This window comes from Hemibagrus wyckioides, linkage group LG15 (genome assembly GCF_019097595.1).
Source record: "Hemibagrus wyckioides isolate EC202008001 linkage group LG15, SWU_Hwy_1.0, whole genome shotgun sequence".
Taxonomy (NCBI): Eukaryota; Metazoa; Chordata; class Actinopteri; order Siluriformes; family Bagridae; genus Hemibagrus; species Hemibagrus wyckioides.
The window spans coordinates 20,655,372-20,680,000 of NC_080724.1; the positions used below are offsets into that span (position 1 = coordinate 20,655,372).

Genomic DNA, 24,629 nt, shown 5'->3' on the forward strand with positions numbered 1-24,629 from the left:
TTTGTGTATGAGATTGGAACCAAACCCAAGTGTCCTTTACACTACATTTCTGTTATGGGTGGCGTGATTTAATTTTTTTTCTTGTCAGAGTCCACATTCCTATCTGTTTACACATGACAGAGAATGTAGATAGAAATGAGATTAAAACGCTCAAGTTTTCTCTCAGGTTTTATTATTAAGAATAAACTTATTTTGCCAAGACTGATCAACTGTTAGCTGATGTCATGAGTGGTAACAACACAACTTAGCAGTCTAGACCATAGACACAACCTATGGTAATAAGCATGATGCAACACATTTATTTAGAAATACATTTAATAAATAGGTCAAATAAACAACAAATAAATAAATTTTACATTCCTGCTCATTCACTCCAAATGTTATAACATTCTCACATCATCATTTTATCATATCATAACATTATGACCACAGACAGGTGAAGTGAATAAGACTGATGATCTCCTCATCATGGCACCTGTTAGTGGGTGGGATATATTAGGCAGCAAGTGAACATTTTGTCCTCAAAGTTGATGTTAGAAGCAGGAAAAATGATCAAATGTAAGGATTTGAACGAGTTTGATGAAGGGCCAAATTGTGATGGCTAGACCACTGCATCAGAGCATCTCCAAAACTGCAGCTCTTGTGGGGTGTTCCCGGTCTGCAGTGGTCAGTATCTATCAAAAGAGGTCCAAGGAAGAAACAGTGGTGAACCGGTGACAGGGTCATGGGTGGGCAAGGCTCATTGATGCATGTGGGGAGTGAAGGCTGGCCCGTGTGATCCGATCCAACAGACGAGCTACTGTTGCTCAAACTGCTGAAGAAGTTAATGCTGGTTCTGATACAAAAGAATACACAGTGCAGGATGGGTCAGGGCTGTTTTGGCCACAAATGGGGAACCAACACATTATTAGGCAGGTGGTCATAATGTTATGCCTGATATGCCAGTGTAGATTTTAAATTCCTCTTTACCAATTGCTTTAACAAACTCTCAGTGGTTTCTCTGATCAAACAGTGAAGAATTCATTAATATTAAATACTTCAGTCTTAATATTGAATTTTTTTTCTTATGGGTTTCAATTTTCCAAAAATGGCCAAACATTTTTCTTCCCATGCCGACCCACAATGCAGAAAAATTTCTCGGATGAATCAGTGAATCAAAATTTCTATTTGAGTGAATCTAAAGATGACCTGTCCAGGGTGTACCCCTACCTTTCACCCAATGTGTGCTGGAATAGGCTCCAGCAGATCCCTGTGACCCTAATTAGGAATAAAGTGGGTATAGAAAATGGATGAATGAATCTAAAGATTTTTCCACAATAAGCGATTCTTAATAGGCGTTTTTGCTAGCCTGAGCATATTTTGTGTTGACAAGAGATCTAAAAAATCATAAGAATTTACCTAAAGTATACATGCTGTTATTTTTAGTTACAGTACTGGTAGAATACTGGCAATTAAACATTTACAATACAACAAATCTTCTTAAATTCACTCAAAAACAAAGCCTTTCTATCACTGACACCTTGCCTTCTGTGTGTTTTTTTCCCTTGGCCTAACCCTACAGGTCAGGAGGTACAAATAAAGTCACGTTTCAGAAAACTGTCATTTTAAAGCTTTCATATTAATCCATATTTCAAAAAATGTAAAAAAAAAAATACCAGCAGCATTTAAAAATAATAATAATTCATTTTCTCGTAATAAAAATAATAATATGTACGGATGTGGCTGAGGGAAGGAAAAACACACCAAGTAGGAAAGCAGTCTTAGACCTGAACATATTCAAAATTTCTTAAAGCAGTTGTTCTTCATCCTGATCATCATAGCTCCTGAATCTACAAATGATTAGACATGACATTTGTGAGACATTTGCTTCTTGAGTTATTTTTTTGTATTCAAGATACAAGGCTAACATAACCAATGACTAAGGGACGCTTATACAAATAACCTGCATGTTTAAATAATCACACGTTGACATGTTCAACCTGTATTGTCTTTTCCTTCATGTCTACCATCGGTAGGGATTTTCTTCTGTATGGTCATCGTAGAGCTCTCTCAGGTGGATTATCAGCTCTTCTGTGTTATTTCCAGTGAGAGCAGAGAGAGGGATGATGCGCTGATCCTCTTGTCTCTTCAGCTCCTCCAGTTTCTCCTTTGTACCGCTTAAGTCCATTTTATTGGCCACAATGGCATGAGGACGCTTAGAGAGACCTGCTTCATACTGATCTAGTTCAAAGCGCAGACACTGCAGTTCCTCCCATGGCTCCGGGGATGACATGTCCAACACGAAGAGCAGGAAGCGACAGCGCTCGATGTGACGCAGGAAAGACAAGCCGAGGCCACGGTTCAGGTGAGCACCACGGATTATACCAGGAATATCAGCCACTGAACCAAAACAGAGAGAGAGAGAGAGTGAGAGACAGAGAGAGAAGGAACAAACAAAAACACAATCACACAGATTAGTTCTATTGCTTTATTATTGAATACTACTGTATATAATCGGCATGGTTGTGACTACCTCACAGCTGGGCCGGATTTTTACTAGTGTGATAAGTACAAACGCCATGTTCATATCACAATGTATGATTTTTTCCATTTGACTATTAATTATTAGGTTGATGAGCTGCATATGCATACCTGCCAGTTGCTCATGGTCTCTGTACTTGACGACGCCTATGTGTGGATTTAGTGTGGTGAAGGGATACGCTGCTACAGCAGGACGGGCGTTAGAGATCGCTCTCAGCAACGATGACTTTCCTGCATTAGGAAACCCGACCTGGGAACAAGCACACACAAACACACACATTTTTAAGGCTTTGTAATTACTAAAGGTATTGTATCACCTGATTACTAGTAAATTCTAAATCATGGACCTTTGTTAATATAAACAAAACAGGAAACAAATTATATTGTAACAAATATATAAAATAAGCATTCCTGAAACATTTACACATCTGGCAGGAATCTTAAAATTGCGTTGACTGAAAACATTTAGAAATAACTTTACTAAAAAACTCAACTATACTATTTGTATATAACCAACTTCTGAAATAGCAGAATAACATTATATTCAACAAATAAAACTTACGATACGAATCAGATGCAACTGATATACTACAAACTTTAATAGTCTTTTAAGTCTTTAATAAAGTCATAAGGTGGAGGAAAACTGTGTAGTAGGTAAGAAAGGGTTTCTAGCTTCACAATGAAGCTATAAATGTTAATAGAAATGGGTGAAATGAAACCCTGTGAAACCAAATTATTTGAATTTTGCTCTAAATTGTTTCTTGGGTTCAAAACACTTTGATACCCGTCTCACTAGTGACATCTTCTGGTCGAACGTATTAAAACACTACAAACTCACATTCACACTAATACTGTGTGTGTTAAAAGCATGATGACAATCAATAGAATATTATTGTTGTAAGCAAGGGCTCCAAAAATTGCCCAGTTGACCATGAACATGATTATGTAACCAGAAGGTCAGTTACAAATTCTGAAAGAAGATTCAATCATTATTCCCAGGATTTTGCGTACCATCCTTCATCTTTTCATACTGATCGGCTTCCCAGCCCAGAAAAAAAAATTGTGTATGCGTCTCAACCACCTGGGTGTTTGTGGATAAGACTAATCTGATATCAGATCACTGTCTCAGAAACAGCATCAATCAAAACACTTACTTTCTCGCAATTATGTGACATGAGAGTTTGAACCAAGCCTCTAAACACCTGCACATGGAATGCTCAAGAAGGCTTTAAAACACTGGTATTGAGTTTCACATTATTAGTTTCTAGCTTGGTACTTGGTTAATTCTATAAACAATAGAAACCACATAAGCAGTCTCCACAAGCTGTTTGAAGAGAGAGTGTGATGTTGGTTTGCATGATGCTAAACCTGCTAGACACTCTAATACAAAGCTTTAAGAACAGTTTTCCTCACAATCTTCTGCACAATCCACATATTTGACTTGGCTCAGATTTTATACCAGATGCCTTTCCTGACATAACCCTCCCATTTTATCTGGGTGTAGGACTGGCATAAAGAGTGCACTTCATTGGTGGCTGGATTGGTTCCCTGCCCAGGTATCGAACCCTGGCCACAGCGGTTAAAACCACAATGTCAGTCCTGTTTATAAATCATCCATTTATCAGAAAAGACTACTGCTCTGTTAGGATAGATGAACATGCATCTGTCACGCTGCATCTGCATCTTCCCCCCTCTTCCTCACCAATCCAGCATGTGCCATCGTCCTCAGTTCCAGCTGAAGTACTCGTTCTTCTCCCTTTTCCCCGGCTGTAGTCGTCATTGGTGCTCTGTTTTCGTTGGAAAGAAAGAAGCGATTGCCTTTTCCTCCTGCTCCTCCATGTACAGCTACATACTCCTGTTTGTGTTGAGCAAGGTCAGCTACCGTTTTGCCCTGCTCCTTCACCACAGTGCCTATGGGCACCTACACACCGACAAACACACAAACCTGATTACACACACACAACTGACCACAAATTCAACAAATAACAGTTAAAGTAAGACATGTGTTATCATGAATAATTGAAGAAGACAATAAGTACTTCGTCAGAAATTAATTATTTTTTTTGTTGTTTATTAGGGTCACTTTAAAAAAAAAAGAGAGGAGGGGATGAGAGAAAAAAAGAGAAAAGAAAGAAAAAAATGAAATAAAATAAACCAATCAACCAACCAATCAACAAACAAACAAATAAAAGGTAGAGGAAAAAAATATGGCATGCAAATAAATAAAAGGTACAGGAAAAAATATGACATGCATGTTTGCAGGTGCATGTCAACAAATCAAAACTAAAACACCATTAAAAAAAATAAAAAACCTATTATATAAAATTTCAATGAAAAAATAAAGGAAAGGAAAGTTCTAGAGAGTGACAGAGTAGTAGGTAAGGCAATAAAAGTGTGAAACTAAAAGTAAAACTAAATCAATTAAGATTTATCCACTAATAAATTAGCAATCAAAAAATTTCCATTTCATCATCCAGTCCATTCAAAAAGTTCTCGGCTTCATCACCCTCACAGATATGGTCAAATAAACAGTACATGAAAAGGTGGTAAATTTTGTATTTTTTCTTGAGGTTAAATGTTTTCTCTGTTATCTTTGATATGCAGAGATTTAAATTCTCCTCCTGCTGTGTAATAGCTTTAATTACTATGCTTACCATGTGACAGATTTACACATATAGCTGTCATATAGCTGTGACCTTTCACATAGGAAGCAAAGAAAGTTTAGACACCTGCTGCAAATAAAGCCTAAAATGCAATAGAGTCCACTCTATCATTTTAGTCCATCATTTTAACAGCTACCACGATATATTCCATCACCTGTGCTTCAGTCTGATTGGAGTGAACTTACCTGTATGTATTTTGGATCAGCATTGCGTCCGTAGCAGTTCTTACTCCTCCCGGATTCTCCGTTTTCTCCTCGATATGAAGATGATATGAGAGACAGTGACTTTATCTGCTTGTTCACTGCAGGAAAAAAAAATTGTTCATATACTAAAACAGGATGATACACTATAATATACATATACACTGATCAGGCATATATACAGCTCTGGAAAACAAATAAGGGAGCACTGCAAAATAATCAGTTTCTTATGTTTTTGTTCTTCCAGGTTCATGTATTGGTGAGATGAACAGTTTTGTTTCATTTTTGTGAACTGCTGACAATATTTCTCCTAAATTCAAAATATAACTATTGTTATTTAGAGTGTATATTTTTAAAGGAAATGACAACACATCAAAATAACCCAAGATCATGCAATATTTGCAGAGCTTTAATAACTCAAATAAAACAAATTGCAAATCATTTGTAAACAGATTGTGTTAATGCTTCGGCTAAATAACATTAAGAACCCCGATTTGCATGCGTTTTGGCTCAGTGCTCTCCACCAGTTTTTCACATTGCTGTTGGGGAACTTTATACCACTCTTTTTGCAAAAAAAAGCAAACAGCTCAGCTTTGCTTGATGGTTTGTGACCATCCATCTTCCTCTTTATGACATTCCAGAGGTTTTCAATAGGGTTCAAATCTGGAGATTGGGCAGTGGTCTCTTATGTTTTGCAGAGCTGTATAAGAAAGCTCTTATATATATATATATATATATATATATATATATATATATATATATATATATATATATATATATATATATATATATATATATATTAGAAATTAAGAAATTAATACTGAGTAATAACTTATTTTTCCTACACAATATGGGTAAATGTTTTGTTTATTTTTGCTCCACTAGCGGATACAGGTCCCGAAAGATGATCCATTCACTTGGCTAGCTCACACTGAATTATACATTTCTGTTGAAATTGGTGTCGCTTTGTCCTTTTCGTCTTCATCTACCAAGCTTTCATTTCCTTAATACAAACGTTCATGAAAATTATGGTTTGCACTGTCCACTGATGATATCGCAACACTAACTAAGGCAACCATTTTAAACTAGGTGGAACTGGACCTAACCGTTGTGCAATGGCATATAACTAGGAATAGGAATACTATTTATTGTCTTACAGCACAGGGATATTTCATAAATATTTATTTATTAAACTATGTTATACTTCATTTATAAGAATAGCTAAACAATTTAAAGCATAAACTTCATTTATGCATTATTTTATGCTTTAAATTATTAAACTATTATTATTAAACTATTATTAAATTATTATTGCTTTAAACTTCTAATTGTTCATGTCTTCTTTTTTTTAATTTTCAACTTTTTATGCTTTGGCCCTGACAGCAAATGTTTTCCAAAATGTAAATAAATTACATGAAAAAAAAACTAAAAGTAAACAGGATGCAGTTTAATATTATTTGCATCATGAAACCACTACTGATTAAGCAATAATTAATTATTGTATTTAATACAATTATCTGAAACAACTTTAAATGGCAAGCAACTTTGAGCAATATTAATAAAAATTCATTTTAAAATCATTTAAAATAAAGCAGCCTTCAACCTTTTATGATGATGTCGCCTCCGTTACCCCCGTTGCCCCCGTCTGGGCCACCCCACTCTTTGCGAGGTTCACTGTGGAAGCTGCAGCATCCGTCTCCTCCTGACCCGGCCTGGAACTTCACCCTGCGCTGGTCCACGAAATAACGTGTCTGACAATGAGGAGAAAAAAAAAGGATCCATTTTATTATTACTTAGAGAAGCATGTCAGAGTTTTAGGGGCTGAGATTACCAAAGAGGTAAAACATCATTAATTTGTCTCTGAGAGCTGAAAATGTTCAGCTTTTGGAGATCGCAATAAATATTTTGGTTAAAAAAAACAAACAACTCAAATATTTTTATTTCTACCAACCACATGACAAACATGTCCTCTACATACCAGCTTCTTTTCAGTCAGCTCTTTCTTCTTGGAATTTCCTTGAGTTTTTCCACACAGCTTGCAGCTCAGTGACAGGTTTCTTGTGAATACAGAGCTGGTTCCATATCTGCCTAGGTATTTTCCCCCAACAGCTGTATTCCCAGAGGGCACAGCAAGAGCCTCGCTCAGAATCCTCCAGATCACCAGCTTCATTCTGGTACAACAGTTTGATTGACAATATAAATAGAACACGTACATGGATGGCAATGTTTCATGTGACATGATGTTAAGAATATCTTCTATATGCTGCATTGAGGAAAACAAACCAACAACCAAAAAATACTAAAACAACTACACATTCTGACCAATCAGAATCGAGCAGTTATTAATATGTGACACAAGTTGGAATCACGGGCCATGAAGAATTCATATGGGTTAGATACACTGATCAGCCATAACATTATGACCACCTGCCTAATATTGTGTCGGTCCCACTTTTGCTGCCAAAACAGCACTGACCCATTGAGGAATGTACTTCACTAGATCCCTAAAGGTGTGCTGTGGTATCTGGCACCAAGATGTTGGCAGCAGATTCTTTAAGTCCTGTAAATTGCGAGGTGAGGCTTCCAACGATCGGACTTGTTTGTTCAGCACATCCCACAGATGCTCAGTTGGATTGAGATCTGGGGAATTTGGAGGCCAAGTCAACACCTCAAACTCATTGTGCTTATCAAACCATTCCTGAACCATTTCTGCTTTGTGGCACGGCACATAATCCTGCTGAAAGAGCCCACAGCCATCAGGGAATACCGTTTCCATGGAATGCTGTACATGGTCTGCAACAATTCTTAGGTAGGTGGATTTAAGTTGCCTTTATTTGTCACATATACAGTACTGCAGAGTGAAGTTCTTTCTTCGCATATCCCTTCCTTTGGGGTTGGGGTCAGAGCGCAGCGTCAGCCATGATACAGCGCCCCTGGAGCAGGGTTGGTTAAGGGCCTTGTTCAAGGGCCCCAACAGTGGCAGCTTGGCGGTGCTGGGGCTTGAATCCTGATCTTCCGGTCAATGACCCAGAGCCTTAACCACTTGAGCTATCACTGCCCCACCATGGATGGCAGGGCCCAAGGTTTCCTAGCAGAACATTGCCCATGACCCTGTTGCCAGTTCACCACTGTTCCTTCCTTGGAATACTTTTGCAGACCAAGAACACCCCACAAGAGCTGCAGTTTTGGAGATGCTCTGATCCAGTCGTCTAGCCACCACAATTTGGCCCTTGTTCGCTCAAACTCACTGAAATCCTTACGCTTGTCCATTTTTCCTGCTTCTAACACAAGACAAAGACAAAATGTTGACTTGCTGCCTAATATATCCCACCCACATATATCCCAGGTGCCATGATGAGGAGATCATCAGTGTTATTCTCGTCACCTCTCAGTGGTCATAATGTTATGGCTGATCGGTGTATCTATATAAATATATCGAAATTATTTTTTGTTTATTAATGCAATTAATTTCATTCAGTGACAGATAACATACATCTGTGTAGCTTCTAGATGTTAGTATCGTGATATTGTACAAATTCGGATATTATCCAAGACTTTGAACTTCAGCTACCAAACTTCGCCTTTACTTTATAACACGAAAAGAGACGGTTTCATAAAAGATACGGCACAATAATGCCGTTTTATTAAAAATTACACAACTCACGAGCGTGCTTATAATTTGTAAATTCAAAGCGAGAGCCTAAATTTGTTGCTATAGTAACAACCCCTGCAGAAAGAGGAGTTAGCCTGCACCGCTAATACTATCCGAGTGTATTAGCTCTTATGCTAATACCGTTTCCAAATATCTAGCTATTTATGCAACCATAAATGTTTCTGAGATTTTTGAAATATAGGATCAACATTAATATAAGTGTCAATGAAAATTCCACCACGCTTATTTATAATTAATTATGGTTAAAAGCACAGAAGTCACCTTGATTTCTTTTCAGCATGTGCATGTTACAGTACAGAAACAACACCGGCTGATGGGCGGAGTTACAACTACGGCAGCCGAACGGGTACCAAAAAAAAGTCACACGATTTTTCATCTTGAGTTTTATTTTTATCCAACTCAAATTTGTATTTATTATTTTCGACATATGTATATAATAGTTGTATCTTATAGAAACTGGTATAAGCATATGTGTATACAATTTCAGTTTTTATTTTTATTATTATTATTATTATTATTATTATTATTATTATTATTATTATTACTATTACTACTACTACTAATTATTAATATGTATTACTATTATTAGTTAATTTATTCATTTTATTTTCTATTATCAACATTGTCCAGTTACCATCAACTTAGATATTTGGAACAAAACTATATATAAATATATTAACAATTTTATTTATTTATTTATTTATTTATTTATTTATTTATTTATTTATTTATTATTTTTATTTATTTATTTTGAAATATTTTCTGTATCAACATTGTCCAGTTAACTTCAACTTAAATATTTGGAACAAAACTATATATAAATATATTAACAATTTTATTTATTTATTTATTTATTTATTTATTTATTTATTTATTTATTATTTTTATTTATTTATTTTGAAATATTTTCTGTATCAACATTGTCCAGTTAACTTCAACTTAAATATTTGGAACAAAACTATATATAAATTTATCAACAATTTTATTTATTTATTTATTTATTTATTTATTTATTTATTTATTTATTTATTTATTAATTAATTAATTAATTAATTAATTAATTAATTAATTAATTAATTAATTAATTATTTTTATTTATTTATTTTGAAATATTTTCTGTATCAACATTGTCCAGTTAACTTCAACTTAAATATTTGGAACAAAACTATATATAAATTTATCAACAATTTTATTTATTTATTTGTTTGTTTGTTTATTTATTTATTTATTTTGAAATACCTTCTGTATTGACATTGTCCAGTTACCTTCAACTTAGATATTTGGAACAAAACTATATATAAATTTATCAACAATTTAATTTATTATTATTATTATTATTATTATTATTATTATTATTATTATTATTATTATTAACTTAGATATTTGGAACAAAACTCTATAAATTTATCAGCAATATTATTAATTATTATCAATTATGTTATTAGTTTTTATTTTATTTTATCACTAATTCTGATACACTAGGTGGCCAAAAATATGTGGACACCTGACCATCACACACATCTGAAGAACTTCCTGAACTGTGACTATACATTTGGAAACATAATTGTTTAGAACGTATGCTGTAGTATTAAGATTTGCCTTGACCTCAAGTCCACTGAACACCTTTGGGATGAACTGGAGCACCAATTTTCGCGCCAGGCCTTCTTGCTGGACATCACTGACCAACTGTTTGTGGCTGAATGGATAAATCCCCCACAATCACAGTCAAAACTTTTGTTCAAAACCTTCCCAGAAGAGCAATTAAAAAAAATTAAAATTAAAATATGTAAATTAATTGATATATAAACATAATTGACCTGTAATTATCCCTGCATTAGATGACAGCCTGGTTATATAATAACACTTTAATATTAATATATATGTATAAAATGACTATATAACTTTAGATATGTAAATACCTACAAATATTACATTGGATCAATGGACAACACACAAAGATCATTTTATATCCAACGGTTTACAGTAATAGGAAACTATCAATGATAAAGAAGCATAGAATAACAATTATAAACTCAAATTACATTGAAAAAGAATGTTTAATTCAAAATATGTACAAAATATAAAACATACAGGTTGTAAGCTTTGGCTATAATTGGTCACAGATTTAATCTTCTGTGTTCCTGGAATCCAGCAAGCAATAAAAAACTATTACGGTTAAAATGTCAAAATATACAGATAAAAAAAAAAAAAACTACAACAAATGTTGTCATGTCATAAGAGGTCATGCTAGACGAGAGGATGAATGTGCAGCTCTGATAAATATGTTCATCCCTTCAACAAAATTAAAATAAAGTAAATGAATCCTACAAATTCGGGGAAAAAAACATCCAAGTAAAAAATAATATAAATATTATTACATAAACAGACAAAATCAGTTATGTAGTTACAGGTAGTTATGTGCTGATAAGTTAGGATTAAGCTCTTAGGGACATGCTATCATAGGAGCATAATCAATAATAACGGGGTGGTGTAATGAGTTATGGCACCACCCCAAAGTTGTTGATTATTTTCCTAAAACTACATGTCCCAAAGATTTTTCATATCTCTTATACCACAGCAATCTGCCAGTGCTTACAATTTTAATTTATTAAAGATGGCATGTAATAGTTTTATCTATTTATAGTAATATTTATGTTGTGGAACGTTCATGAAACAAGTTATGCTATAGCAGCTATAAACAGTAGTGTCCTTTTTTTCTTCTCTCTCCGGAATGTTAAACAATAACAACAACAAAAAATGCACCTTGTTACAGAGAAACTGCAAAGTCCTCTGGATTGAAGACTTTCCCTGTGTCTGAAAAGTAAAATATACAGCTGTTCCAAAGTGCTGACACTGGAGACTCCTTCCAAAAATACTAAATAAACATCTCCTGACAGAAAACCTTACCATATCATCTGTTTATGTGGTACATCCATCATACAAATCCCTGTGCAAGTTGTTACTATAGAAACCTGTTCAACGTATTAATATTTCAACGATTACTTATATAAAACCTTTATATTGGCACATGCCTAGTTATCTGTTACTATGTTGCGTGAATAATTTGTATAAAATATGAACAATACACAAAAGAACACAAATTCTGCAATAATGTACATGTAAAGCCCATATACGAGTGAGCAATGAGTGATAAACCAACTGAGCTATGATTTTGTTTTTTCATATTTTCAAAAGTCTTCACAGTTTATGTACACAGGATGGAACAAAGACAATAAAACCTAGAGTACGCAATATAGCAAATATAGCATAACAAATCAGTTAGAAACATTACAGAAATTCTGACTGGATATTTAGATAACCTGAACAGTTACTTCATAAGAAAAACAAATAAACTGGTGTGTAGGGGTGTTGTTCTTGTGACGGATAGAAAGTTAACAGAAATTGATGAATGTTTAATGAATAATTTCGGTAGTTTCAGTGTTGGATGTTGGTGTTGGATTAGGAACCCTGGTGAAAATTGTTGTTTAATGGTGTCGGATAGTGAATGCTGGTGTTTAATGTGTTGGATGGGGAATACTGATGTTTAATGATGATGTTTAAGGTGTTGCATTGATGAATGTTGGTATTTGATACCATTGGGTGGTGAAAACTGATTCCAGTTAAACTATGTCAGTAATTATTGGCGTTTAATAATGGTTGGAAGGTGAATATTGGTGTTTAATGGTGTTCAATGAAGAATGGTGGTTTTTAAAAATGGTTGGAAGGTGAATATTGGTGTTTAATGAAGAATGTTGATATTTAATAATGGCTAGAAGATGAATATTGGTGTTTAATGAAGAATGTTGGTGTTTAATGGTGTTTAATGAAGAATGGTGGTTTTTAATAATGGTTGCAGGGTGAATATGGGTGTTTAATGAAGAATGTTGGTGTTTAATAATGGCTAGAAGATGAATATTGGTGTTTAATGAAGAATGTTGGTGTTTAATAATAATAGCTGGAAGGTGAATATTGGTGTTTAATGGTGTTTAATGAAGAATGTTGGTGATTAATGGTGTTTCATGGTGAGTACTGATTTCAGGTAAACAATATTGGTAATTCTTGGTGTTTAATTACGATTGGAAGGATAAAGAATGTTGGTGTTTAATGATGTTGAATAGTAAACATTGGTGTTTGATGAATATTGGTGAATTGTTGCCGTTTAACAGTGTTGATTTTGAGAATACTGGTGTTTAGTGGAGATTGGTGTGTGATTGTGAATGTGACTATTTCTTGGGGAATGTTGGGATTGGTACGCCTGCTTCTTTTGAAAACTGTAAAAACAGCTATAAAAATAGAAAGCATTAAATAGAGAAAAATTAGAAAAACCCATACTGAGGTGCCGCTAACAGTACGCAAAACTAGAAAACTCCTGCACTTTTAACATGTAACACATAACAACATCTGATGTACACTAGGAATGTTATCACACACTTATTTTACACACTTCATATAAACAGATGACGAACGTATTCAGTAGAATTTGTATTGTTAGTCAGTTTTCTTCTGTGTGATATATTACCTTATCTCTGTACAGAGATATAAGGTCTAAATCCCTGTGAGAAATGAAGAGGAGGTAGGTGAAAGAAAGTAGCCAGGATATTAAACTGTTTAAATAGACAAACAGTGAGAGTGGTTTCCGATCTCAAGCTGCATAAAAAGATGGAAGCTAAAATATTTTTGGACGAACCAATTCTTTCATTGGACAGCACGACCTGATGGTCAGTTTAGGAACACAGCGTTTGCGATCCTGTTTATTTGATTGGTTTGCTGAATGATCAACATGGCAGTGTATCATTACTGCTGGTAGTTTCCATACTGACCCTGCAAAGAAAAAAATATGATTATATGAATATATAATTAAAATGTTAAGTGTTAAGACAACAAACACTGTAAAACAAACAAAAATTTTTGGACATATGGCATTTAAGTAATGTTCCCAGAGGATGTCTGGAATAATTATGATCAATTAATATATCCTAAGCACTCTTGTGCATCACTCTTGTGGATAAGAGCATCTGCCAAATGCCAGAAATGTAAGAAAAAATGTAAGGTTTCTAGCCAAGTTTCCTGTCTTTCTAGGACATAGTCTCCCATTTTCCATTCTCATGCTATCCTTAACTTCTGTTTGAATTAATGTTGGCTTGTATCTACCACAGCTTGTCCATTTGTATTATAATAATTGATTTTCCAACATCTGCAGGTACTCTGACCCAACATACAGATTTTCTTTGAGTATAAGTATGTCTTGTGTACATATTGTACCTGTTCGTAAGTGTAAGATCTCTGCGTTTGAGGGCCAGAAGTAGATTGTGTAGATCGATATGAGGAATACTGCTGACTCTGACCCTGCTGATACTGAGAGTACTGAGATGGAGCTCCCTGTCCTGGACCTGAAAAAACAAAAAAAGGAAACTGTATGTGTGTCTGAGCATAAATAAGTGTATCACAATTTTTTTAACAAATGCCCTACTGTTAAATGTATCCTGTGTCGAGAACCTCTCCAACAAACTGCTATATTCTTCACCAATCAACAACATATCCCAACAAACCAAAGCATTAACATTCTCTACTGAATACTAACATCCCCCAAACATCATTTTCATCATTTTCCAAACACCAACATACTTCACTGAAGAACAAAACAAATGATGACACTATCAAAATCCACCATTCTCTATCAAATCCATAAATCCTGCTTAACATTCTCCAACAAAATGCAACATTCTTCAAAAAACACCAACATACTTCCCCAAACAGCGGAATTCTCCACCAAACAAATAAAATACAACACCAAACACCAAAAGATATTCGCCAACAAACACCACCATTATCAGACCCACCTGACATTCTAAAAAAAAAAAAAAAGAAATTCAATATTTTCAGCAAACACCAAAATTATCCCCAAAACCCAATACTCGCCAACATCCTTCATAAAATACCAAACTTTATCAAACACTAACATACTCAACCAAACATCAACATTCACCAAACACTAACATTGTAAACCAAATTCCAATATAACTGACCAAACACCAAAACATAAAGACATGCACTATATTGCCAAAAGTTTTGCAGGTGTTGGTCAAGCCCCTTAGCTCTAGTTAAAGGAACTCTTAATGCTTCAGCATACCAAGACATTTTGGACAATTTAATGCTCACAACTTTGTGGGAACAGTTTGGGGATGACCCCTTCCTGTTCCAACATGACTGTACACCAGTGACCAAAGCAAGGTCCATAAAGACAGGAATGAGCAAGTTTGGTGTGGAGGAACTTGACTGGCCTGCACAGAGTCCTGACCTCAACCCCATAGAACACCTTTGGGATTAATTAGAGTGGAGACTGCGAGTCAGGCCAAATCTGTGATGTTTGCCTTTACATGCACATGAATGTAATATGGAGTTGTCCCACCCTCTGCAGCTATAACAGCCTCAATGCTTTCCACATGGTTTCATTTTTGACCATTCCTCTAGAAGCGCATTTGTGAGGTCAGGAACTGATGTTGGACGCTCGTAGTCTCGTGTCTTTATGGACCTTGCTGGAACAGGAAGGGGTCATCCCCAAACTGTTCCCACAAAGTTAGAAGCATGAAATTGTCCAAAATGTTTTGCTACCCTAAAGCATTAAGAATTCCTTTCACTAGAACTATGGGGTCAAGCCCAACCCCTGAAAAACAACCCCTGAATTCAGTGATTTGGAGGGGTGTCCCAAAACGTTTGGCAATATAGTGTATTTCTCCACACAGAAACATCAAAACCCCAAAAAACCTCATGGCCTTAAAAATATGATTTACAAATTCAACTTTTAACAAGAAAAGATTTTGCTCTGGTGCTTATTTTTTCTTTAACTACATTTGTAATTTTTCATAATTTATGCTGCATAGTTAGGTACAACTTTATTGACAACTCTTTGGGAAGTCCTGATATGAAAGTGAAATCAAACTAAACATCAGTTTCACATTCTACACTTAAACAACTGCTACCGTCATTAATTCTGACAGTAAAACAAGTTGTAACAAACAGGGATGGACACCACCGTTGGCGGGGATCGAACACGGATGGAAGACAAACAAAATGGAAGACAAACAAACCATATCTATGACATGGAAACTTAGATAACCTAAACAAAACAGGACTACTCCATACTCCTGGATAACACAGCATCCAGCCCTATGGCACACACACCATGTTATGTCGACAAAGTCAACAGATATAAATACTGACCCTTCCCAAAACAGCAAGACAGGCATAAAGCATATATAGCACAGATAGAACATTTATAGAGCAGCACATCAAGGGAAAATAAGGGACAGGTGAGAAAGCAGGAACACACATTAGGAAAGGGTGTGGGTCCCCCCACGTGGGAATAACACAGTGATACATAAATAAACCACTTGTCAGGACCCCCTGGTGGTCTGGCAAGGAACTGTCCCAGTAATTCCTGACACTAGTGTTCAAGATTGTGCTTGTGCTCTTACCATAACCCTGTCCTTGGTTGCTGTATCCTGGCTGTGATTGGTACTGCTGTTGGTTGAATGTCTGCTGCTGACCTGAGCTCTGCTGATATTGTGACTGCTGTTGGCTATACTGAGAGTTTCCTAGAACACCATCAACGAATATATTATATTTTGGCAACACTCGTGTAAAGCGTCACAATGTGTCACATGATGTTGTTCCACTCACCGCCTTCATAATAGTGCTGTGATGAGTCTTCAAATGATCTCTCATAACTCTGCTCTCCGTAAGAAGACTGCTGATATGAGTACTCACTGTGACCTACGGAGGGCAAGACATATTTTATAAGTATTATTTGACTGCATATAAAAAGTAAGACTGGCTTTTCCTGATTTTATCAAGTGATACACATCCCTGGGTCAAAAGTCAACAAAAATATTGTATATAATTAGCCAATCACAAATTCCCTTATGCAATAGTTCACCTATTTTGCTTCTTGTTTTAATTCATCATAGTATCCTAAACTTTGAGGGAAACTTGGGTAAATTTTTTTTTTTATCCTGATCTAACTAGCTATAAAACAAATGCCAGACTGCTAGCTAAGGTCCAAATAGCCAATGAGATTGAAACAAAAAGTAGAGCTGGAATGGTAATCTATCTAATATCACTGCACTCCTGAATCTGGGCAGAATTGCAATAATTTTTTTAGTAAGCACTTAGTAGAGCAAAGAAGTGAAAAGAAGTCGCTTGCATTTGACAGCGTAAAACTGAGAACGCTAACATATACTATAATGAACCACTGGCCATTATAGTAGTTTGTTCAGTTATCATGATGTCATTTTCATATACACTGTTCCAACATTAATTCATTTCCCAGTACTGACGCACAGGACATATATGTCTTGTCCAGTCAAATACATGCAGAATAAAAATGAATAGATACAAGATCTGAAATTTCGGCACACCAAAGGCAAATAAAGAAAAGGTCTGCTCTGAGACAAAATACATCCAGAATCAGAAAAACAATGAGCTGCAAATAAGTGTGAAAATGTGAAGAAGAAGAAGAAAAAAAAACAGCCCAAAAAACTAGGAAAGAGAAAAAGTAAGCGAGGCAGAAGTAGAAGGTGTGATTTAGGGAGGTGGATAAACTGCTTGGATGATTGTGTGAGGGTCCATGTGATTACCATCAGGGTAATACTGCTGATTTATAGGCTCGCTGGAGCTCGGAGTGTGTCCATACTGCTCTCCGTAGAACTCCTCCTGACCCATGTACTGCGATCCTGAAACACAGGCGACACCATGGTTGATTAATCAGATCTGATCTGATCAAACGGCCTCCACTGCTGAAGAAGCAGATTGGCAAATAAGTGGCTTCAAGGGCATAAAAGGGACCTAGAGCGAGTATGTTTTTTATGTCTGTGGTGTTTGGGACGTGTCACCTATCTTTACTGAGAGATAGGATTGAATTATTGGCTAGATTTGTATGAATGAATAGACTATAATCGACTATAATGCACATGTATGCAGGGTTCAGGTTGTAGTAATCTCTCTATGAGTGAAAATTCATGTAAATATCAACAAATCAGCTTAAATGCAGTTTTTACTAGGATTATACAAAAAATATTCCTTCATTTTGAACATAGTACAAGAAATGTGGGGTCTAAATAAAAGAAGAAAAATGGCATAAAAAAGGAATTAGCAAAATTTGTATGTACAAGAAAAGAGATGCAAATGAAATTCCAACAGTGCTGAAAAGGGAAAAAGGTTCTTGTAGTTCTGGTGTGCAGAAACTCCAGATATTACTTCATTTAAAATATCAGAGAAACTTTATTAAGAAAAAACATAGAAACCCAAGCACAATAAAATGAAACCGAACGACCGAGTGTACCCAAGAAATGACAATGGCTCCACCATTCAATGGCTGGAAAACCAGAATGCTTTGGCATCGTACAAGATCCTACACTATTAGGTCAATTTAATCCAATTTGCGATTCACTTTACCTCTTTTGTACAGTAGGTCAGACTTTCTTTAAGGTCTTATCTCTTTGAAGCACATTGGATCGTTTGGTTTTGGAAGCTATAGAATGTGTGCTTGAAGTTATGCTATCATTAGAAGATTAAGGGGAATGTACCAAATACTGAGAAATTTCTATGAACTACAATTGCTGGTAATATAATTAATAATGGAAAAATATTGTTTTCAATTACAAAATAATTTAAAGTAGAAGCATTTATGGATCCCACTTTGCTTAATCTCAACCTGTCTTTCCACATTGCTTCAACCAACCAATGCTTGGGACATCTGCACCAGTAGAATACAACATTTCTTGACAACAAAAACAACAATATGCTTTATCAGAATGTGTTGACCTGCTGTTTTCCTCTCTGAGATCTACCCAAGTATGTAAAGATAAGATCTTAGTTTTATAGCATCCAGGATCCTTGCTGCTGGAATGAGCCTCCATCGGCTCAATCTGTTGACCCAATGGGTCTTATTTATTATCTTTGAATAAAGTTGTGTGTAAATGTTTTAATAAATCAGACGGAACACAGAGTTCCTGGCAGATTTCCAAACATTTCTGTAATGTTGATTTTCGACATAAACACTTGCATAAATTAGCACATTCATGGCTTGATTTACATATACACATAAAATGACATAAATGGCAAAGGCAAAGAAAGCCAAAAAACAACATGATTAATAGATGAAAGAGCACCACCTAAGCAAGACATACACATGAATCTTCAAAGTAATGCAGTAATGCATCAGCCAACCAACTCACTGTCCAATCCTACTTCTATGACATTTTATGATATTACTTTCGTCCTAACTTAATGGCTAGTCTTTGTTGTTCTTATATAATGGAACTGTGTTGGATTACGTTCTTTCACCTGAAACATCTGAGTTTCACAACAGTTTTATTAAATTTGTGTGATATTAAAGTGATCGCAACTTGACAGCATTATAACGTTAACTCACACTCAATTAAAGCCCATATGATCAACGGTTAGTTAGACGTGACAAATTTATACAAATTCAAGAGTTCTTGTAGGATATGTAATATTTTACTAGAGTAGGTCTTGAGTCTTTTTAAGATGGTATCTCATCTACATTGATCACAGTTATATGTATTTCTTTGTATTAAAATCTATTTTTTATCAAGATACTTTTTGGATACTGACCAAACCCATAATTTTATTATTACCTGCATGTGTATTTCCTCATGTAAGGTTCATTTTTGACTGTTTCATTATACCAAGACAGCTAGCAATAATGAGAACCGTTTACGGTCACATTACAAAGCCAGCTGATACCAGTGATCATATTTGTTACTACATATTTGTAATAATATATTCATTATTTTTATTTTTTGGGTTATGTTAGGTTTATTTTTAGTTTATTTTTATTTTTAGGAGAGCTGCAATAGATGGGCACATTTTGAATGTTGCAACCTTAAAAAGAATATCCTAAATGTGTTTATGTGCAAAAAAACGGTGGGGAACAAATGATTTCCTTAAAATAGTATATGATTTATGATTGTATTTCTCTGTGGCCTCCTGGTGGTCCAGCAACAAGATCTCACGCTCTCAGTGCCTGTCCCAAGCCCAGATTAAATGGGAGGGTTGCGTCAGAAAGGGCATCTGGCATAGAACCTGTGCCAAATCGAAACATGCGGACCAGATGATCTGCTGTGGCGACCCCAAACAGAGAGCAGCCGAAAGAACAACAACAACATGATCGTATTTCCCTGAATCATTTGTATTGATTGTATCGATTACATCTGCAGCACTATGTGGTCTTATTTAGTCCATATTTCTATTAATAATTGTTGTTTTGCATGTTTTGTATTACGTGCCTCTGTGTTGTATGATTTTTAACTTTTGAAATGATTTTTTATTGACATTAATATTCTTTTATTTATATTGTTCTGCAGTGATCTCAATAAATATTAAAATTTATATTATCATCTGTTTTTAGGGTGAGCTTGTAATATCTGTCAAGGAACTACAGATTAAAAATTGTAAATCATGCTACCTGTTTATTTTGTTAAGGTATTTGGTACATCTTACCTGTTTATTTTATACTGATAGGACAATCTGATGAGGTATTCAGCACTGTCAAATTGCCTAATAAGAATCTTCGGCACACTGAATTATTTTACATAGTCAAAGACGTGAAGCAGAATACTGCAAAAGGATTTTTTGATGAGATAGGATGGATCGATAGATAACTAGAGAACTAACATTTTGCACTACGGTAGGAAAATCTGTCAAGGTAGGACAAATCAACAGAACACCGGGATTAGTCTTTAGTCTTTCAGGTTATGAATCCTTACAGATCGTCCTAACACTTGTATATTGCACCTTATGAGTTCAGAATAAATGGGGATTAACCAAATGGCTAAATATAATGTAAAAGTCTCTCTTATGCAGTCAGAAGTGAAACCAAGCGCTTCCTCTAGCCAAAGCGATTCCGCCAGAACATATAGGAGTTATACCAGACTTACCTTGCTGAGCAGGACGATAGCTCCCGATAGGCCTTTGTGAGACCATACTGTTGCCTTGATTACTTTGTCCAATCATGCCCATGGACTGCTGCCCCTGATAGTGCTGACCTCCAGAAGAGGAGTAATGAGGTCCTGAACCTTGTTGATGCATCATAGAGACTGAGAAAAATCACGCATTACTGTAACACTCATATATCTAAATAAAATCTGAAGTCATAAAAACATCATGGAGGAAAAGGAGAAGCATCAGAATCAGCCAGAGAAAACGAAAACTCACTCTGAGTCAGTAAGACGTTGTAAAGGGAAACTCGTAGGGTGAAATAAATAGCAGAAGCCAAGCTAGGGTAAGTGGTAGCATGGAGAGAAAATGTTGATTAAACTTGTTAGAGAGGGGTCAAATGTTTTAGAGGGGGTGTTAAAGGAGGAGGGTAAATAATCACTGTGATGAACTGAATGTGTTTGTCTTTGGCTGTCTTTTGCCTCTTAATCAAGCACAGAAGTTTTGGACCCCTGATACAACAAAATTAAATATATATTTTGGACACCGTGGTTTATTAAATAATCAGTTTGATAAAGAAAAAAAACCTCTCAAATAGTATATCACATCTAAGACCTGTCCTAACGCCTATGTTTCTAGAGCAAAAGGCTTGACTGACATTCCTGTCAGTGGCTGCCAGCCTGCTAAGCCGCACAGATGAAACTAAACACAACAGCTCAAGCATCGAAAATCAGAATTGTTCAACAGTGCATGCTATAATTACTGATTACCAAAGTAGCAGAGTTAGCTATGTTTGGTAGCTTAGCTTTTGTTTGGCCTTGTGAATTCCGTTGGTCACTTTTGCCTGTGAATCTTTTGTATATTTCATCACAGCCTATACATCCCTGTCCGTAAGGTTTCCAAATCGAACTGTAAGATTTTAGAGTTTTTACTCAAACTGAACATCAGTGAGCTTTGTCTCTCTTTGAAATGTGTTGCTGTCATAAGCACCTAGTGTCACCTAGAGCAGGGGTCCCCTGTGGATCATTTGGTACCGGGCCACAAAGAAACAATAAACTTATAATTTTATATATAGAACTTAAAATTATATGTATTATATTTCGAAAAATTGCCACTTACACTTACACTCCCGCATTTGACTCAGTCGTGGGTTTTTCCATACATCAGTAAGTCCACAAGCTAATCCACGCTAAAATGACCCAAAAGAAATGTAGAATGGTCCGGTATCAAAACGGTCCATGGTACAAAAAAGGTGGGGGATCCCTGACCTAGAGGACATTTTCTAATTTCTAAGGACATACACAAGCTTACAGTGACAGTATATGTACAGCAGCCACATTCCTTGTGCACATGTACATGTAGTTAAAAGCAAGTCCAGGCTTGACTGTTATTGACCAATAGTTGATTATTTAAATGTGTTTTATTTCTTATGCCTCACTTTATTCATTTAATTTTGTGAAACATCCCTGACACAGGTACCGTAAAAATTCCCTCAACAGCATACAGTGGAACCTTGTCATAATTTAATTGGTTCTGGAGGTGATTTGTAAAATTTGTATTGCAAAACGAATTTTCCCATAAGAAATAATGTAAATGCAGATAATCCATTCCAGCCGCCCAAAAATATGAGCAATATTCCCGATACGAAGCGTATGGAAACTTTATGGCTGCTTACAAAGAACTGACCCAAGCCAAGCATTCCATGTCAAGGCTCCTCACAGGAAGTCGTGCCACAAAGCTTGGGCTAAAAACAGAACAGACCACCCACGCCACCAATCTGTCAACAAAAAAACCCCCGAAAAATCACCTAGCTTTTGAACACTTGCCGAAGACAACGTTGGTATCGTGGGTTGACTCTTTCAAAACAGCTTTCACTGACTGAAAAAAAATTCTTAAGGTGATAATTCATAAGGGAGGGCAATTGTATGCCGAGGTTCCACTGTATCTTTATCTATAAGTTAATTTGACCAAAAATCAAACTTGTCATGTTCCTGAGAAATGCATAATGCATAAACTGATGTCTGTCCTGAAAACATTCCTACGTTTGAACGCTTTAACTATGACTGTGACGAAGCCCTGACACTAGGGACTCTAGTTTCTTAGTGTAAATTCTGATGAATCCACAAGGTGGACACATAGCTAATGATTAACAGAAAATTTGTATTTGTTCATAGGTGCAGGTAAGCATTTGATGCTAAAATAAAAAAACACTCTCTCTCCTGATCGATCGAGTCTGGTTGAGACTGACAGGGCGAGCGCTCTCTGGGCTCACCTTGGCTGGACTGTATGTTGAGGTTGGTGCGAGAGGGTGGGTACAGTGCTGTGCCCTGTGATGATGAGGATGAGGGCACTGAATGAGTGAAGCTCGACCCGGAGCTCATGGATGAGGTGGAAGCGCCGGACTGCTGCTGCTGTTGCTGCTGCTGCTGCATGGGGGTGTGACTCGGGCCTGATAACACACACTCACAGTCAAATGTGCAACCAGGCTCAATGGCACGAGATACACACACGTTCAGTTCATCAGCAGAAAAGGACAGAAAAAAAGAAAGACAAGGATTGAGAGAAGGGATTATATACAGTAACAGTCGGGAATCAGAGTGACTGAAGCTGATAAAGTGTGGAGCTCGAAAATGTTCCTTAAATGATTTAATTTAATGTAGGCATGTCACTCATATTATGTTTCATATCACCTAGAAGGAAGGAAGAATGGAAAAATACATGAACTTAAAAGGACGAAAGAGAATGGAGAGAAGAAGGGAAAGAAAGAAACTAGGAAGGAAGGGAGGAAGGAAAGAAGAAAACAATATAACAGAAGCAGAGAAATTTAGAGAAGAAAGAAGAAAAAAATCCAAAGAAATGAAGAAATTTGTACTAAATGAGCAACAAAATTGTAGTTTTTTCCAATTACATTTTTTCCCTATTATAATATTTCCCTATTATAAATAATAATGCTTTGAGTTTGTATATTACGTATTATAATAATAATATCTATTATTTCATAAATTATGCTTCTGTAAATAATATGACATTCAATTTTGGGAATGATATGAGGGTCATCTAACCTTTCTGAATGATCATACTTTTTGGTTTAGAGAAAAAGCATGCAGAGCTCAAACAGAAAGCACTGGCAGTGAAACAGTCATGCAGTTAGACAGGAAGTGCAGGAAAACAGCTGTGTAGAGGTTTACAGAGACTCACCATTACTCATCTGACTCTGCATTAGTGAGGAAGGAGCCATGCTGTCATTAAGGTTACTCTGAGAGTGTAGAGATCCTCCTGCACTGCTCCCTCCCATCCCACCTCCACCCATACTCATCCCCGTGTTTGGAGGCTGTAAAAGAGAGAGAGAGAGAGAGATTTCAATTTTAGTTTTTTTCATGTATGTACTGCTAATAATATTCTGAGTAAATATATGAAAGGAGGAAGAAAATATGAAAAATGCATTTAAAAGAAAGAAAGACAAAGGAAGGAAGGAAGGAAGGAAGGAAGGAAGGAAGGAAGGAAGGAAGAAAAGGAAGGATGGAAGGAAGGAAGCAAGGAAGGAAGGAATACAGAAAGAAAAAAACATGCAACAGATACAGGATAGAAATAAGTTTGAAAGAAAGAAAGAAAGAA

General features: G+C 35.8%; 2 protein-coding genes across 5 annotated transcripts in view; both read right to left on the reverse strand.

Moving 5' to 3' along the window:
* Positions 1–190: 190 nt before the first annotated feature.
* On the reverse strand, positions 191–9,377 carry mtg2 (mitochondrial ribosome-associated GTPase 2). Of its 2 annotated transcripts, XM_058409113.1 has the most exons (7): positions 9,318–9,377; positions 7,362–7,554; positions 6,987–7,134; positions 5,369–5,484; positions 4,223–4,441; positions 2,632–2,770; positions 191–2,379 (listed from the first exon to the last, which is right to left on the reverse strand). In XM_058409113.1, exons 2-7 carry the CDS (start codon positions 7,551–7,553, stop codon positions 2,003–2,005), a joined length of 1,191 nt encoding a protein of 396 aa, XP_058265096.1. In that variant the 5' UTR covers position 7,554; positions 9,318–9,377; the 3' UTR covers positions 191–2,002. The 2 variants fall into 2 exon arrangements, with proteins under 2 accessions (XP_058265096.1, XP_058265095.1); XM_058409112.1 differs by lacking the exon at positions 9,318–9,377 and having other exon boundaries at positions 7,362–9,280.
* A 1,774-nt stretch (positions 9,378–11,151) lies between these two features.
* The window catches only part of LOC131365590 (calcium-responsive transactivator-like), a 16,570-nt gene continuing 3,092 nt past the window's right edge, over positions 11,152–24,629 (reverse strand). Inside the window, exons 4-11 of one of the 3 annotated variants that reach the window (XM_058409264.1) lie at positions 24,213–24,345; positions 23,287–23,463; positions 21,017–21,175; positions 17,693–17,788; positions 16,737–16,829; positions 16,532–16,651; positions 14,319–14,446; positions 11,152–13,877 (exon numbers count right to left, since the gene is read on the reverse strand). In XM_058409264.1, the coding sequence (XP_058265247.1) occupies positions 13,851–13,877; positions 14,319–14,446; positions 16,532–16,651; positions 16,737–16,829; positions 17,693–17,788; positions 21,017–21,175; positions 23,287–23,463; positions 24,213–24,345 (933 nt within the window). In that variant the 3' untranslated portion in view covers positions 11,152–13,850. The remainder of the gene's footprint in view (positions 13,878–14,318; positions 14,447–16,531; positions 16,652–16,736; positions 16,830–17,692; positions 17,789–21,016; positions 21,176–23,286; positions 23,464–24,212; positions 24,346–24,629) is intronic. The other 2 variants (XM_058409266.1, XM_058409265.1) reach the window with 2 other exon arrangements.

Bases quoted from the DNA above. Each gene is read 5' to 3' on its own strand.
- mtg2 (XM_058409112.1), bottom strand. From the start codon at position 7,652: ATGCAGCATATAGAAGATATTCTTAACATCATGTCACATGAAACATTG. The intron at 7,135-7,361 runs GTATGTAGAGGA...CCTCATTGTCAG, and splicing joins AGCTGACTGAAAAGAAGCTG to ACACGTTATTTCGTGGACCA. The intron at 2,380-2,631 runs GTATGCATATGC...GTTTTGGTTCAG, and splicing joins AGACCATGAGCAACTGGCAG to TGGCTGATATTCCTGGTATA.